At 33.3% G+C, this 18,266-nt stretch overlaps 2 protein-coding genes across 3 annotated transcripts in view; both read left to right on the top strand.

Moving 5' to 3' along the window:
- The first annotated feature begins 1,247 nt into the window (after window positions 1-1,247).
- Window positions 1,248-7,820, top strand: LOC145305719 (uncharacterized). The gene is made up of 6 exons (XM_080147454.1): window positions 1,248-1,364; window positions 1,947-1,986; window positions 2,867-2,965; window positions 3,410-3,482; window positions 3,770-3,935; window positions 7,250-7,820. The coding sequence occupies exons 1-6, from the start codon at window positions 1,259-1,261 to the stop codon at window positions 7,456-7,458; spliced, it is 693 nt and encodes a 230-aa protein (XP_080003580.1). The 5' UTR covers window positions 1,248-1,258; the 3' UTR covers window positions 7,459-7,820.
- A 3-nt stretch (window positions 7,821-7,823) lies between these two features.
- Window positions 7,824-18,266, top strand: part of p53 (transcription factor p53) — a 29,477-nt gene continuing 19,034 nt past the window's right edge. The window contains exons 1-10 of one of the 2 annotated variants that reach the window (XM_080147452.1): window positions 7,824-7,991; window positions 13,900-14,038; window positions 14,493-14,567; window positions 15,013-15,072; window positions 15,372-15,535; window positions 15,774-15,872; window positions 16,427-16,494; window positions 16,850-16,968; window positions 17,474-17,587; window positions 17,981-18,172. In XM_080147452.1, the coding sequence (XP_080003578.1) occupies window positions 7,948-7,991; window positions 13,900-14,038; window positions 14,493-14,567; window positions 15,013-15,072; window positions 15,372-15,535; window positions 15,774-15,872; window positions 16,427-16,494; window positions 16,850-16,968; window positions 17,474-17,587; window positions 17,981-18,172 (1,074 nt within the window). In that variant the 5' untranslated portion in view covers window positions 7,824-7,947. Of the gene's footprint in view, window positions 7,992-10,884; window positions 10,989-13,899; window positions 14,039-14,492; window positions 14,568-15,012; window positions 15,073-15,371; window positions 15,536-15,773; window positions 15,873-16,426; window positions 16,495-16,849; window positions 16,969-17,473; window positions 17,588-17,980; window positions 18,173-18,266 lie in introns of those variants that run through there. The other variant, XM_080147453.1, reaches the window with a different exon arrangement.

The following is an 18,266-nucleotide window of genomic DNA, read 5'->3' as shown; positions in this document are numbered from 1 at the left end:
TTGCTGGTACTAGAAATCTAAAAATGTTGTTTTTGTATCATTTCACATGATTCAAAGCAAAAATATGTTTCAAAAAGTTGATTCCTACGTAATTTATTACAGATTTTTCCTAAAAATAGCCAAAAAACGGCTAAACGGCTGAGCCATTAGCCGTTACTTTTTCAACTTTTTTGTTCGATTAAGGGGAAATAGACCTACCAAGGATTACTCATGCAGAATTTTAAATCGAAATTCGAATTTTAAGTGCCATTTATACATTGATTACGAGATGGTTGCATTAACCCCCCCCCCCCTTATTAGATTTGCAAATAACAAAAAGAGAGGGGAAGGGGGGGATTCCACAAAGTGTGCTAAAAATAGTTTTTGTTAAAATGACACAGTGACAATAAGTATTTCTTGATCTAGTGGTGCTATTAGCAAGAAATTATTGACTTTTGCTTTACTGGCACATACTTAACTCGCAGAATTACATTATTTTAACTTATTAAAGATAATATCAAAATAGGTGAAGTTTTAGCAAAGTTTACATTTTGGTTCACTTTATGAGAAGAAAAAAAACCCTCTCATCCCTTTTTAAATGATATTTTGTTTTAATGAAATATATTTGGTGCCAAAAATTTTCACAAATTTTAATCAATAGACTGTAATTGTGTTTTAAAGTTCCTAAAATAAAGAAAAAAATAAAAGTAAATTATGAAATAGAAATTTTTAATAGAGAAAAAAAATAAATTCTATGTCTATTTTCATCTTAAAAATTCTCGCTCGATGTTTAGAATTCTACATAAAAATATATTTTAAAATCTATGTGATTTAATGATTTTTTAGACTTAACAATTTTAACATTTTATATTATAGGACTATTGTTTTGTGATTTTAATTGAATTAAATTATGTCATAATTGTGCGATTTATATAAGACCCCAATTTAACTATTTATTTTTGTATTGTGATAGTATGTATAATAATTCTTTTTTATCTTAAATCAAATCCGTTTAACATAGAAAACAGGGGACAAACAATGAATTTAAAAATGATACTTCCAAACCTATTTAACTTAATTAACCGTTGGTTAAAATTATTTGGGGGAAAGGTTATTCAAGAAAAAAAACACAATCCTAATCCTAACCCTATATTTGCTTTTACCTACCCCCTCCTTATTTTCAAATTTAAAAAAAAGGTGGGGGGTCATCAATAATCAATATAGTACTTGCTTTGTAAGCGCCAAAAATGGATTATGAAGCGGATTTGATTAGTTTACTATGATTTTTTTCAGAAAACTAAAAATGGGGAATTCGGACAATGAAACAAAAAAGAAGAAAAAAGGAGGAGATTCTGATGAAGAAGAGAAAAAATTAGCCCTCAAGGAATTAAGAATTAATACAATGTCTTGAAGTCAGGGAGAGAGGGAACAATAGCCTGTTTATTTCATTAGTCCCGAAAGTTTAATAATGTTTTCTTATACGTTGGCTTGACAACTTTGGGGACTGTAGTAATTTTTTTGATTGGTTGACTCATTAAGTTGCAACCATTAATTTTAATCTATAATAGGGGTAATTTTGTATATAATCATTGGGGATCAATTTATCGGTAATTGTCTTATCCCTTTAGTTAGCGCAATATGATCAATTTCTAAGGAAGGCGTTTTCGAGATGACCCCAACAATAAAAGATATGAGATTTCAAAATGAGAGTTTTACACAAACTAATTGAGGGGAAATTTAATTTATTTATGGTAAAATTTCCTTACCCTTTGTCGAATCAGAATTTTTTTTAAACACATCCAAAATATCTTTATTTTTTACGACACTTTTCTTTCAAAGAAAAATTTATTTATAGGCTTATTTTAATAATCATTATTAATAAGATGTTATCTAAGATTTTCAAACAATTCTTTAGTATTTAAATACGTAATGCATATCTTAATTAATTCTATTTAACTGGTCGTAGGTCAAAACTTACACAGATGTTCAGCGATTTAAACTAGAAAAGTAAGAAATTTCTCATTTTTTCTTCTTAGATTAAAAGCTAAGCTTTTTTATAATAAGGGTCCGTCCGTAACTGATATCTTATAAATATTGTTAATTTAGACATATTTGAATTGTCCTATTGATTTCAAACTTGGTAGGGTAATTCCTGTAACAGTTAAGTACAATTTAGAAAGAGTTGCATTCTAAACGTGATCATGTGTAAAAAAAATTATATCCTACATATCTGATGATTTAGTGTGATGATTTCTGTGACTACAAGCAAATGAACAATAACAAACTTCCATACTTTTTATTCTTATACATTCATATTCTGCTTATCAAGTTTTGCCTCTGTTAACATTCATTTGTCACACCTGTTTAGAGCTTCGCTTTTTTGGATGTTGTCATCCTTGTTTGATTACAAATGCAAACATAAAGGATACATTTAAGAGTATTATTATTTTCTTTCTTTGGATCTACTGCAGTTCACGGTAAAATATTGCTGGTAACGAATATTGCCAAAAATCTATGAATTTTAAAGGCTGCTGTGCTAGCTGCCAAACGGCTGAACGTACAGACCATGCCCGTACACTGTTTTAAGCGGCATAAGAAGGCCAACAAATAATCTGAAATAGCCATAAAACAATAATGTATAATTATCTCACAGTGCAGAGAAATGCGCGAAAAAGGCCTATTTTACGCGATTTTTCTTTATTGAAGCTTTCCCTGTGCATCATTGGATCTTGGCTATTCCAGATTATTTGTAGGCCTTCTTATACCGCTTAAAATGGTGTGCGGATATGATCTGTACGTTCAGCCGTTTGGCAGCTAGCAGCCTTTAAAATTCATAGATTTTTGGCAATATTTTACCGTGAACTGCAGTAGATCCCTTTCTTTTAAGGTTAATGAAGGATCCCTCGAAACAGGTTTATATCCCAGAGAAACGAGATGAGAAAAATGTTAACACAGCCCCGGAATTCAATCACAATATTATGGGCAGGTAAGAATGCAAATTTTTGGCAATTTCCCCCCGAAGTGCCTTGTCGAGCACCTTCACTTGTTTAAAATTTAATTATGTTAATGTTTATATTGGGTTCTGGGCTACGACATCGCAGGTATAGGCCCCGCAGAGGTTAGGAATAGGGAAAAAAACTCTCTTTTAGGCAAGCTTCACATTGGTCCCGGGTTGATTTTAAGATATTTTAAATTTTCATCTTTAGATTAAGTTCTTATGTTGGATTTAAGCTATTTTCTTGCCTTCCCTACCCTAGAAACACTCAACTTAATACACCAACCAATCAAAATTCAGTAAAGTCCCAAAAGTTGTTCTGCCAACGAATAAGAAAAGTTATTGTAAAACTTTGGGGACTAGTGTAATAAACATCCCATTGTCCCCTCTCTCTCTGTAAAGTGCATATGTTTTGACATAACTATTCTTGTTTAGTTCTGCTGGAGCTGGTTCAGGAGAATTTCACCTTTACAGACAAATGAGACGAAAAGAACAAAACAGAATGAGGGTAGGTTTTTTAGATAACAAAGCTTAGGTATCAAACGTTCACCTTCGATCTTAACGTGTGATTACTCAAGTTTCTGATATTCGGATATTACTTTAGATCAGTTTTGGTTAGGTTATATTGGATATTTGATTTGGTAGCCCCGATGGGTTAGGGCACCCCGGACAGGTTAGGCATTAAAAATCAAACACCTCCTTCCCTAGTATTATCGAAATGTTTTATAAATACTCAATGGAGTAGGCTTAAAGGAAAGAATAAGAATGAAAGCACCGAATATTCTTTTCTGACAGGTTCTTGGTCAACGGCAAGACAGAGACGAGCTGAATGCCGCGTACCAAGCTAAACTTGAAGAAAATGAGAAAATGGCGGAGGAAAGAACAGCAAAGAAACGTAAAAAGCGAATGAAGCAAAAGGAAAAACAAAAGCAGAAAAAGAAAGGAAACAGCAAAAAAGAAGGTTTGTTTCATTGCATACATTTTAAATATCAAAGGGGGTGGGGGGGGGGGGGGAAATGTGGTGACTCGTGCCACGACATACCAGCAATTTTATTTTGGGTGTTACTCCCTTAGTTTTAGAGATAATTGGGTGAAATCTTTTGGGCTGGGTCACTAATTACCATAAGTTTTGGTATCTTTCTAAAAAAACGGCGGCGGTACCGCCGCTCCCGCCTTCCACCGCAGTTTTCCGCCGCCGCCACCAAAATTTTTATTATTGCATTTCTCGCCGAATTAGGCAATTTGAAATCATTTGAGACCATGTTATTTTTTTCAAAAATTTTTCCCCTTATAACCAACCCTGCGGGGGGACTTCTTTTCAAATTCTCGTTCATTAAGGTATATCTTAAATTCAGTGCCTCTCCTAAGCTTTTAAAGATATTGAAACAAAATCTTTTGAGATAGATCAGTAAAAAATATTTGAATAAAAAATGGCGGCGGTACCGCCGTTCCCGCCGTTTTCCGCCGCCGCCACCAAAATTTTTTTATTGCATTTCTCGCCGAATTAGGCAATTTGGAATCATTTGAGACCATGTTATTTTTTTCAAAAATTTTTCCCCTTACAAGCAACCCTGTGGGGGGACTTATTTTTTATTGCATTTCTCTCCGAATTAGGCAATTTGGAATCATTTGAGACCAGTTTATTTTTTTCAAAAATGTTTCCCCTTACAAGCAACTCTGTGGGGGGACTTAATTTTTTTCAAATTCTCGTTTATCAAGGTATATCTTAAATTCAGTGCCTCTCCTAAGCTTTTAAAGATATTGAAACAAAATCTTTTGAGGTAGATCAGCAAAAATATATTTGAATTTTTGTGTACAATATGAACATTTCAGCATACGTTATTGTACGTTTTTCTGTAATGTATGATTAGTATTAGTAATCATTAATGTATTTGTATTTCATAAAAACTACAAAAAAATTCTCCGCGCTTAGCGCGCCATTTTACCACTTTATCCTGGGATTTATGACGTCATAGTAAAGCTTCCATAAATTAAAAAAAAACCAACTTAATCAAGCATTTCAGTAAATATAAAAAAAAATTCCTCTAAACCAATTACAAACCTTATCAGGACATATGCAAAGTTAAACTTTAAAAGAGTATGATATTTCTTCATCAGTTAGCAAGAAAATTTTTAGTTGATATTTATGTTTTCTTGTACTTATAGGAATGAGATACTACTTTCTATAATACAAAGTAGAACGATGTCTGTCTATCTATCCGTCTTTCTTAAGCTTAAGATCTCGGTAACCGCTGAACCAATTGGGTTCTACTCTTCAGGTAATATACCTACTGGTCCTGTTGTGGTTTTAGGCAAAGAATCCCCCTCTCCCAAAAAAATTTCTTTTTCTTTTTGTAAAACATAACAAGTAGGTAAGTGAGGCGATGCCCCTAGAGGCTAGGGGCGAAGATGCTGGAATATTTAATCGTATTTAAATAAATGAATACCTATAAACCTCATTATTAGTTGGTACTATTTACATGATTAAATTCGGGTAACTTTTTTAGGGGAGGTAATTAAGGAGGGGTAGTTAACACCCAAAACAGATTTCAGGGGGGTAGAAAAATTTCAGGCGCGCTTCGCGCGCCATTTAAAGATTTAATGTAATTTACACAAACTTTAAATTATGTCTTCCCAAATTTATACATGATATAAATTATGTAAATGAGAAATTTAAACAACTGTGATTTTTTTCAGATCTAAATGTAGAATATGATGTTGATTTTTTATAGTAAAAGGGTGTTTTCCTTAATTTGAATCCAAAAGTTGATATAATGTATACTACTTTCTATAAATACTAGCGGAAAGACATCATTCTACTTTGTATTATATATATACTAGTGGTCGCCCCTAGCCTCTAGGGGCTTTGCCCCAAGAGGTTTAATCAAGAGGTGTTATTTACATTTATAAAGAAAAAGTAAAAAATAAATTGGGTGGGAGGAAATTCCTTTTTTTTTGGTGGGGGGAGGCGGGGTAGTCGAACTTTCCTTTTTTAATTTTAGTTTTAAAAAGAAATTTTTTTTTAAGGGGAGTATTTTTCATTTTTTTGTGTGTCCCCCCCCCCCCCCCCCTTAGAAAATAGCTCAAAACCATCCCAGGACCAGTAGGTATATTCTCTGAAGAGTAGAGCCCAATCGGTTCAGTGGTTACTGAGATCTTAGCTTCAGACAGAGAGACATCGTGCTACTTTGTATTATAGATGTATATGTGTTTTATGGTACGTTATTGTACGTTATTTTTTCATAAAATGTACGTTATTGTGTTCATTGTAATTTTTTTGTAGTACGTTATTTTCAATATTAATATCAAAAAGGCGGTGGTCGCCCTGTAATTCCTACGACTCGAACTCTGCGTGGAAACCAAGTATCCACTATTACCTAACAACAGGTCTAAAGTAATATACAAAATAACCAAAAAATAGCAACCTCTTCTGACAAAAAAAGGGGGGGGGGGTGGTAATGCAACCATCTCGTAATCAGTGATTAAATGTTACTTAGAATTCGAATTTCGATCTGAAATTTTTCATGGTAGGTTTATTTTCCCTAAATCAAACAAAAAGTTGGAAAAGTAACGGCTGGCTGCTCAGCCGTTAAGCCGTTTTTTGCCTATTTTCAGGGCAATTTCATCATTAATTACGTAGGAATCAACTTTTTAAAACATATTTTTAGTTTAATTCATGTTAAATGATGGCAATAACCATTTTTTTAATTTCTAGTACCAACAGCTACCGGCTAGAACCGTTTGATAAGGTTTTTGAGCGACTAAAAGTATTATGTGGAGATAGGTTTCGTGACTAATATGCTCTTAAGATTGGCAAAAATTGGCAAACGGCTGAGCCGCCAGCCATTAACCGTTACTTTTTCAACTTTTTGTTCGATTTTTTAGGGAAAATAGACCTACCAAGGATTATTCATGCAAAATTTCAGATCGAAATTCGAATTCTAAGTGCCATTTAATCACTGATTAAGAGATGGTTGCATTAACCCCCCCCCCCCCCCCCCTTTCAAATTACAGTGTGGGGATTCTGTGCTCTTCTAGGGACATTGAGGGGAAACAGTGAGATTTGTCATTATTAGTAGCGACACTATTCTAATCTCGAAAAGTTCGTCAGTCAGTGTGTAAGAAATGAAATTGGGGAAAAGAGAATTTCTCAGCTGTTGGTCAAAATTGAAAGCTAAAAGTTTTTTTGTGAGTAAATTCCCTTATCTATGATTATCCAGAATATACTTGGTCCGTCAGTCTGTCATTCATTCTACAAAATTTATTTTTGTTTAGACTCTAAATCAGAAAGTAGTGAAGAAGAGGAAAGTGAGGCTGAAACAGAAAATCCATCAAAATCCACGACATCAGCTGACAATACAACTAGCCAAGATACCTCTGATACAACTTCAGCTAATGATAACTCTGAGAAAAGTAAAACAGTTGAACAAGAGACTAAAACTTATGAGGAAAAGAAAGGGTTGACGCTAGTTTTTTATCAGTGATTGTTTATATATGGACTAGCATTAATATTTTGAACCTTGAATCTTTTAAAAATATTGTAAAAAAATATTTTCTTTTACGTTTGTTACCTACTGAACATTTTTTTCTAAATATTTGATTCAGGGCTCGGCAGCGGCTCATCAGTTGCCTGAGCCTCGGGGAAATCAAACTTTTACAGTTCTAAAAATCAGCTTATAGTCTAAACTAAACCCAAATATGACAATCCCTCTTTTCAATAAAAAATTTTGTAGCATCCAAACGGGTTAAAATTTAAGGCTTCGTCGCAGCTGCCGAGCCCTGCATTTATTTCAATAGGTACATGTGACTTATTATTTTTGTTGTTAAAAAATTTCAATTTTTCAGATGTCAGAAATATAAAATGATTCTGTGATAACAAAACATTCTAAATTCTAAGTTAAGAAAAAATACATTAAAGTGCCTTTATAATATTATCTAAAGGAAACCAAGTACCTGAAGCACCTGACTGAAACATGATTAAGGACGAGAACATCAATCCTAACAGGAATTATGAAAGGTAAGAATATTTATTTATCGCATCGTATTATAAACAGCTTTCCGCGGGTAATTATGTATAATTTTAAGATTAAAACCAGTTTTGTTAGACCTGAGATGCCGAAGGCACGTGCTAACAAACTGGTTTTAATATTATGATTGTAGGGACAATTTTATATTTGTAGAAAACTGCATATAATATGATACGATACATGATTTTTTAGTTGTGCTAATAACCGGTTCTTATCCACCGAAAAAAATTTTGTTTACCATAGGAGGCACTGTAATGGGCGAAACATATCTATACACTGAAGTTTCAAAATGAAAGTTTGTTTGTGTTTAAGTAATTTTGGGATAGATTTTCACGGAATTTTCTTCAGGCGTTCTAGATATTGTTGGATTTTATATTTGACAATGTTCGTTTGTCTGTCTGATTTGTTAAGCTTTTATGGATTTTCGTAGTCTTGTTTTAATTAGATCTGAGTTGTTGTTAAGGTAAAAGGTGGTATGAAAATCATGTTTAGAACTGGTTCTATGTTTTGTATGAGTAATCATGTCAGCTATATAAATCGATATATCATTACTTGGATGTTGCACCAGATTTGCATGTACTCTAATAAGGTGTTATTCAAAGCTGGCTGATATAAAGCCTGAAGCTAAAACAAGAGGTGTTTGAAGCTTCTTTACAATGAAGATTTAAATCGGTTGAGTGACAATAGCGAGATCTTAATAAATAAACCCAAAATCTTTCTACATTATCTAATTGCAGAAAGAAAAAAAGAACACTTGCTTTTCTACTTAGGCCAAATTTTCTTATCTTTTTTTATTGATTCCTAATTAGTCTAAATTCGAAACTTTTAGACAAAAACTGGTTTTGTCAGTCTGTAATGATCTCACAAACCACTACACCGATTGAATTCTTCATTTTACGGAAGTTTTATTTACTTGCTAGCAGCGTTGTGGAGCCGGGAGCCGCCATATTTTGCTGGAGCCATAATTTTATGTTAAAAAAAAGGCTCCGGCTCCGGGTTAGCTAAATAAAGAGATTTTTTATTAATTATAATTTGGTAACTCTGTTTCTTTTAAATTATAAGGCTTTAGATGGTTTTGTGCTATTTACTGCACTTCTTTCTTTACTTCGCAGGCGTTATTCCAATCGATATTTATTTAAAGCTGTACGCTACCATAGTATGTTATCGTTCATGTTTAAGGTAAAGAGTATATAAGTATGTACGCAAATGCGTCACTACTTTCATTTTGCTGCGTCATTATTTCAAAGTGTTTGCCGTGTAAAGCAAGAGTTTCAACATTAAATGCTGTTGTTATCTTTTTATATATTCTACAGGGTTATATATTGCAAATTTTTTTGATTAAAAATTCTGTGACTCGTTTTTTGTATAAATGATAGGTATTTCTTCAAAGTAGTATAAATAAATTAATTGTTTAGAAACTTCTTGTTTCTCTAATACTTTTTTTATTTTTAATTGGCTGTTGTATCTTTGGGTTTTTTTTAGGGACTTAAACCTTCTAGACTATTTGCTTATCCGATATCGTAAAAAAAAACAATAAAATCCTTTGTTTTTATGACCTATATATAAATCCCCCCCCCCCCCTTAAAAAAATCAAGATTATTCTTGTCTTAAAATCGTGACGCATATATTTCACCATTTGGGGGAAGGAGAGAATTGGGGAGGATAAAACAGGTATGAGTTTTTGTGTGTGGTGTGTACGAGAGAGAGAGGGAAAGGTGAAATCCGCTTTAGAGTTCGGAAACGGACAATTTTTAAGAAAAACAAATAGTGGAACTGAAATGCTCAACAGTTTATGTTATAATGTGGGGAAAATTAAGTTTGTTTATAATCTTATATTTTACTGAAAATTATACTGGTACCCAAAGTTTTATAAACATGTCGTCTCATTCAAATTAGCTTGATAACTTTGGGTACCTTCATTAAATCTTGATTGGTTGATTCAAACTAGCAGTGTCCAAACTTTTCAACCAAAGATTTTTATCAACAAAGTAATTTTGTTTATCATCATTGAGTATGTATACCAATTTATTGTCACCCTTGCTACACCACACAAAATTGTATATTTATTTATTGCTTATTAATGTTCATTATTATTTGATTGACAACTAAATTGCTGTTTTTGGATTCTATTAAAAAGGAAAAAATTTTTACTTAACTTATTGAATATTAATTGTCTTATCTTTTTCTAGTTTCATTAAAAGTAAAAAAGCCTTTGTTTGTTTTAGAATGTTGAAATATTTTATTTTAGGCTTTTAAAAACAATCTAAAAATGGCGCGAAGAAAAATCATTGATTGTCAATCAATAAGTTGGTTCCATGAAGATGTAGGGGGGGGGGGGGTGGTATTTGAAGGATGCTTGGGAGGAAGGCGGGGGGTAATGACCTTATTTCGTCACAAACAGCGTTCCCGGATTTAGTTTCATCAAATTAAACTATATTTTATACTTTTGTTCTTTAAAACATGAATAATACTATTTTTTAACGTGAGAAAAACTATTTAGCCACCAACTTTTCTGCTAGTGATTTGTAATAGTTAATCCTACTAATCAATTTAATTTGTTTATTACCTCATGACTCGTAGACTATGTCCAAAGAAACAAAATTAAATAAGTAGCATTTATGTGAATTCTTTATGAATTATACATGGAAAATTTGCGGGTATAGCTGGTTTATTTTTGACTATAGACTTGAATTTAGAGATAGCTGATTATAAAAACTTTCCAAAAATTTCCAATTAAATTCAACCGGAAATTCCTTTTAGTTGTTTTATGAGACAAGTTTCTATTATTAAGGGAAAAGGTACGGTGATTTTAAGAAGTTTAGGTGATTTTAATTTTATTTACCTATTGTTTTATATTAATATGTTTTTTTTTGTAAGTATTTGTGGCAACCCCGGTTTTAATTCTATTCCGAATTTCGTCATGTTGTGCAATATTGTTTAGTTCAGTCAGCTGAGGGTGTTCGTGTGTGCCACAGAATACACTCCATGTAAGTGTGTCCGTCTGTTCTAATTGTCGCAGCGCAGGATATAAGGATAGAACACTGGCCATTAAAAGTTATCCTTCCTCAATTGCTAAAACATGCTTTTAATCGTTTATTTTGTTTGGGGGAATAAAGGTTTGTAGATTAATTTTATTGGTATTATCCCTACCTCCCTGGTTAGTCTGTGTTTGTGTGTTAAAAAAATCCTTCTCTCCCTTTCTTACTTAGAGCGCCCGGCAGCTTCTGCCGATTATAACATTCGTTTTATTTTACTATTTTAGTATGAAAGTTACCATCAAATCAGTGAGTCATTAGTTGAAAGGTTATTATATAATTCAATATACTTGTGTGAAGTTTAACTAATGTTAAAGAATACGATTTGTTGTTACTTAGTGATATTTAAAAAAAAAGTTGGTTTCTAATTCATAGCTTAGATTTTTTATTTTTATTTTAGTGAAAATAAAACACCGGTAAATATTTTATTTTATGATTAAAATTCTGATGAAATTATGAATTTTTAAAGATTTGTATATTATCTTATTTGAAAGGGTTTTTTTGTTAGTTAAAATTACGCGCGCTAACAACTGAAATGTCCTGATATCTATGTCAGACAAGCAATAGAATGGCTGCTAACATACTCAAATGAAAAAAAAACTAAAATTGGATTCTATATCTATGATTTCCCTTCAAATTCGAAGCTGATCCATAATTCTCTCGGCTGTCATTAAATATGGGAGATTTTTGTTTTAATTTTCCTGTATTAATATTAACAATATAACTCACACTGTCTGTCCGTTTCTGTTCATTATCTCAGTTGCTTTGAGAATAGTTTGAAATATATTGTGAAGATTCTACTGACAAACCTGAATCTACCTTTCAATTCACCTGCCAAGAGCTTTATGTGACTATATGTCCTGTATATTTGCCAAAGTAATAGGATGTGGATATGTCTTGTCATTTTGAAATTTAGCGTAATCATTTTTATCGTATTTTCCAATTGATTCGACTAAAAAAGAATAATAAGTCGTTTTTGCAGTAATTGGATGTCTAGTATATGCTCAAGTTTTTTTCATATAAAATTTTGAGTATCTTGCCTTTTATTTTCGGATTATTAACTTCTAGATGGTAAGTTTCAAAAAATACTTTTAGACTTTCTATGGGATTTCTATGTCTCTACACAAAAAGACAGTGATCTTTTTTTGTATAAAAAAATGCCTCAGTTTTCATGGAAACTTTTCTTCTTTTAACACATAAATCTAAGCTATGAAACCTCAATTTCTTACAGAGTGAATACTGATACAGAAAAAAACTTTGAAATTTAAAGAATTAGAAAAAGTGAAGTGATCTTAAGTTTTCTGCTAAAAACTGCTTAAAACATATATGTTATTGTTGATTATTAGTTACCTGTTTTATGAAAAAAAAGAACTGTTGAAAAACTTTGAATTCTGATATAGACATTAAACAGGCCTAAGAACACTTTTGGAACAGTTATAAAGGCCGGTTTCATGAACAAGCCTTAACCAACGTTACAGTTGCAGCACACTTTACAAAATGGTTGGTTACTTTTTCCCGACCTTTTAGAGGATTTAAAACTCTAAAAACACTCTTTTAATAGTGTTAAATTAATATTTTGGAAAAGCGATAGGGTTAAAAAAAAGATTTTAACTCCCGATTTCATAAAAACGGTTGAGGCCCTTGATTTCCAGCTTAAAGTGTTAAATTTAGGATAGGTTTGTTACTCCCCGGGGTGTGTCCTGGCCTAAAATTTGCTGCCACGAAACAGGATCACTTCGGAAAGGCAATTTGTTTTCAGATTTTTATTATAATTATTTTTTTTGCATAGAAAATCAAGTTCTAAATTGTATTATAATCTATACTACACATATGATTTAATGTTAGTAGTTTTGATGATATTAATGGTTTTGTATTGAAAGCATAAGTATTTCGGACACTATATGATAGATCCAAATTCCCCCAAATATAAGAAACAATAAGACAAATCCCTAAAAAGATATATTGTTGGGAATTAATTCAGTTGTTGGTGACAGCTTTCATAAAATCATTTGATTTCATAAAATTTTCTTTCTATTTTGTTAATATTTTCCCATTTATTTTAATACCATTCAATGTTACCCAGCTTATACCAACAACTAATTAATTTGAAATTAAATCCAAAGAAGATAAAGTATAGAATAGAATCCAGGTAGAAGATTCTGCCTGGCTAGCCTGAAATAAAATTGGAACATTTGAAAGACAAAAACGGCTACGAGGCTGTTAGTAAATAACATGATTTCAGTAATTATTCAGAAAAAATATTCAAAATAAATTTCTTTTCCAATGATTTACTAAAAGCCATGTAGCCAAGAATCCAGCTTCCTCTTCCCTATTCACAATGGATTAAAAATGAATTTAATGTGCATATTAAGCCTTAAAAAATAATTATGTAAGAAAATTTACAACAAAATATTGGTCTCAGTATTTATATTATAAAACTAGGTTGCGCTCTTATGTTTCTTATATTAGATGTTGATACAAATTAAACTTTTCTTGTTTTGTCCAACTAGTCATTGTGATTTGTACTTTATCATTATTGTCTTTACTGCGCAAGTCAAAGATTCCTTCAAATTTCCCAGAAATATTTAGGGTTTTCATTTCTATTCCTCCTTATTCTATGATTAAATCACGAAACCTATACGTGATATTCAGCTGTTGGGGGGGGGGGGGGGGGAACACAAAGTAGAATTGACGACCTTTACAACTGCCCGCCCCCCCCCCTCTCCCCATAATATAATTTTAGATTTATTTCTCTTGCTGGCTATACCTTATTACTAAATGCTATCCAAAATTTACAGAAGTCCATAATTCCTTGGAAACGTAAAATTCAAATTAAGATTGATCAAACAGTTGACTGTTTTAGGCGAGATCTATCACCAGCCAAGCGCCACCAGTTCGCTGCCCCCCACAACCCCCAAAAATCGGAGACAGAGACTACAGAGGGAGAGGACGAGGTGGACGGAGGGGGAGACACTGCCCCCACACCAGCATTCTCAGACCAGGCAGGGTTAAAGGACATAAAACAGTAATATTTCACCAGCTTTTAAAAAATTTAGCTTAAACTTTTTCTGCCCCACTGGCCTCTATTAACTCTGTATTAAAAGGGGTGGAGAAAAGCCGAAAATAAGCCTAAAAATACCTCAAGACTTGAATTTAAAAATAGATTAGCCTTAAAAGATCCGTAACTTATGAGAAGCTTCCTTAAAATGAAGACCCCAGTCGCTTCAGAGTGGTTATAAAAATCTTAAGCTACAGACAAATGAACCATACTGTATATTATAGAATTATTAAGTTAAAAGGATTGAAACTCCCAAAAAGCATAGGTAAAAAAGGAATAAAAAATAAGCACAATTCGATTCTTTTGAAAATATATTCATGTTTACAGCAGAAAAATGTAAAATTGTCATTTTCTCCAACAAATTATTTATACCTTTATTCTAAATTCTAATGTATCAGGACTACGAACGAATTTGGGGTACAGAATACATTCCAACTACTGCCATCATCATGCCCAATGAAAGAAATCAACAGGTTGGTTTATCCCTAAGGTCATGAGATACGTCAATGGGAATTATATTTTTCTGGGGGTTGTAAGGGGGGGGAGGAGACATTGGACTGTAAATTATATTGGCACCCAAAGTTTTAAAACCATGATATTTTATTCGTTGGCTGAAAAACTTTGGGTATCCATTACATAATCTTGATTGGTTGATTCTAAACTAGAAATGTCCAATTTGTCAACCAAATAATTTAATCTGCAGAAATGGTAATTTTAATGATCATAATTGGAAGTTTACCTCCCCAAAAGAGTTATAATCCTTTAATTTTATTACCATATAAGAAGCATCGCTGTAAAGGAGAACTTTATCGGTCCAGCAGTTAGAGATATCCTAAGCTACAGACAGAGATTCTGACTAACATAGACAAGACATCCTGTTATTTTTATATTAAAACAAAAAATAAAATACACATTTAGGATGAACCCCCGCCTGGGTTGTTGAAGCTAAAAGAAGATTCTATCAATGATAGCACTGTCGTAAGTATTTATGTTTATGAGGTTTGTATAAATTCTAAAATTAGGCCAGAAAGCCCTTAGTCCAATTTAAGCTTGAAGTTGAAACGTATTGGGTTTTAAAGACAAATAAGATAAAATTATTCAATTCACTTAATTTTTGAAATATGGATTCTTAGGACTATTACGTACTGATGTTATTAGCAAAGTATCTCTATAATGAAATATTTATACCTAGTTAAAATGATAAAAAAAAATTGTTAATTGTTTAAAGTTTTAAAAAGTTAAGTAGACGACATGAGACGATTGTATTGCTTTTTCAGTTTGTAAATCCGTCAACCTTCCAGCGAGTAAATCCGCCAAGGTCGCAGCAGCTTTCTGCCGCCACAAGGCACCCTGGCGGCACACTGCAACAGCTTACAGCAGCTGCCTCAAGGCTGGCTGGCGGCAGCTCTCAACAACAGCTTACTACAGCTGTTATTTCTAGGAAAGAATATGAAATTTTATGATGAATTTCCCAATAAGAATTAAATGGGTTGAAAAAAAAATCGGACAAAATTATCCATAGGATTTAATTATTTTCTTGATTGGTTGGTTCAAACTTTTTAACAAATAATTTTAATCCACAAAAGAAATAATTAATTAGGGATATACATTTCATTTAACTTTTATTGTCCTTCCTTCATCTACATAAGTATATGAAGTTCATATTCTTGTGTTAACAGAGTTGATAATGAACAGCACTACACAACTGTTGGAATGTTAAAATCCGTCGCCATGTCTGCTCCTGGAACTTCCAGCGGTCATCTTATGGCCTCTCCCAGGTATGAATAGTAAAATCCGCCGCCATGTCTGTTACCGGAACATCCAGTGGCCATCTTATGGCAGCTCCCAGGTATAAATTATAATAGGATAATCCTCCGACAGTGTCTGTTACCGGAACATCCAGCGGTTATCTTATGGCAGCTCCCGGTTATAAATAGTTAAAAATCAGCCGCCATGTCTGTTCCTGGATATATTTCTTGACCACCAAGGCAATTCCCCATCCCCCACCGTCTTGGTTTTTTTCCCTCACATATTTTAGCTTTTGCCGGTTCCTACCCATGAGATTTTATATCCCACCCGGGCTCTTATACCATTACTTATCCTTAACAACCAACCTACAATAAGAACAAAAGTAGTACCAAAAAGTTATTCTAAAATTTAGGTCGCTGATGTAGTCCTCAGATATTGGTTAGTACATATGGTCAGGGGAAGGGATGGTATCTTTGTATTAGCCAGTAAAGAATTATTTCATCTGTGAATGCGAAAATCCACGTATTCTATATCCATTGTTCTATCTCTCTAGACCACGAAATTATCTACTTGTATATTTCAGTGTAAGTGTTGTACAGCCTATTGTTTCTCTACCCGGACCATCAAATGTTGTACCTGTGTCACAGCAAGGCATAGATACTTAGTTTTAAAGATTTGTCACTCCTACAGGCATCCAAAAGCAATTTTAGTCAAAGAGGGGTTGGGGGACGGGTAAGTCGACCCTCCACTTACCATTTTAGTTTTAAAAAGAAAAATAAACCCAAAAAGTTTTTGAAGGGGGGGGGGGGATAATTTTATTTCCGGGGGTGGAGGTACCCTCTCAAAAAATAGTTATGATTTTAGCAAAATCTTAAGCTACACAACACAGACTTACAAAAATTAGAAATCATAATACTTATAACTTTTTTAGTAAGGATTACTGAAAGGTAAAAATTCTGCCTGCCAAAACTAAATAAGTATAAAGCTAAGTATGTATCAATGTTAGAAGCTCAAGTGGTGGTATCTCTAGCTGGCGGTCAAGTTCAACACAACCCAGCATCACAACATAATATAATCTATAATCAACAGCAAATTCAACAACCACAACAGATTGTGTACACAACGGCAAGTTTTAAGTTTTTTTCTAAGAAATCGTATCTGCTAAAGTAGTAGGATGTAAGCGTCTATGTTAATGAAATTTTGCGCCTTTTTTCTTTGAATTTCCATTTTTGTGGGGGTTATTATGTCTGTCTACCTATACATGTAAGCTTGTTATTATGGTTAATTAGTTGGTTTTCTTTATGACTTAAAAAAATTGTTAGGGCATTCTGGTGGGGTCTATTTAGAGTTTTTATTTCTTAACTAAAGTGGCCGTTACAAGCTTATTTTGGCACTATTCAGAAAATATTTTATAATTTTCCGTTCTACTTATTTTCAAAGCCAAAACTTTATCTCAGGCGCCTATATTTTAACCCCCTGCCCTCCCTCCCCTCCATTAATTAGAAAATTTAAAATTAATGGGAAAGAAATAGGAATCGGGGAAAAGAAATGCAACTAGGTGGAAACTTGAAAGTATACACCCTTGCTTCACCTTTATGAGAATCTTGACATAATTGAACTTGTTGTCCAGGAAGGGGATGCATTCAACCTGCCAGAAATGTTGCTGCAGTCCCATCACCAGGGCCAGAGAGGTATCAAGAGGCAGAGTATTGACAGCGGTGGAGAGGAATTTCTACTTTTAGAGGTTAGTTACATATTTCTAGTAGCGATGCGATGAGATGCTCCGCTTATTCGCAATACATTCACGCAACTTTCCCCTTATTGTGTAAGAAAGGTAGACAATTGAATAGTTTGGATTTTGAATTGTAACATAGATATTGGACAATATAAGTACAACCCTTAGCTCTAGCTCCTCTAGTGTCCTTCATATTTTGTTTTGGGACACTTGCCATACTTAGCAAGAGTAGGTAATAAAGAGGAGCTTCAAATGGCTCTATGATTACTTAACTTAGGTCCAATCACTAAGAATTGTGGTGGTTGCACAAAAATGTACACAAACCTTGTCCTGTCCGTCCATACGGTTGTGGTGACTCGTTTATTTTTTTAGAAGGCTTAAAATATAGAAACTTGTATTTAGAATGATAACTCAAACTCGAGCTATGGAGGCCAGGATGCCAGCAGCTACCAGGATCTTGGCCAGGATCAGACCAGCTGCAGCAGCTACCAGGCAGTACCTGGCAGCTCAGGCAGCGGCTACACGCACCAGCAACAGGACAGCTACATTTTACCTGATAACAGCGAAACGGTTGATCCGCTTGGTTATGCTAAGGTATAGATATTAAATTCTTATTATGGCTCCGATAAATTTCCGCTGGATAAAAACAGGTTTTCCAATCTAATGTAAATAAAAATGTACCTAAAGA

This window comes from Acartia tonsa, chromosome 14 (assembly GCF_053477335.1).
Source record: "Acartia tonsa isolate MP-2025a chromosome 14, ASM5347733v1, whole genome shotgun sequence".
NCBI classification, from domain to species: Eukaryota; Metazoa; Arthropoda; class Copepoda; order Calanoida; family Acartiidae; genus Acartia; species Acartia tonsa.
Note: the sequence above shows the minus strand (reverse complement) of the source record. Positions and strands in the feature narration are given on the sequence as shown.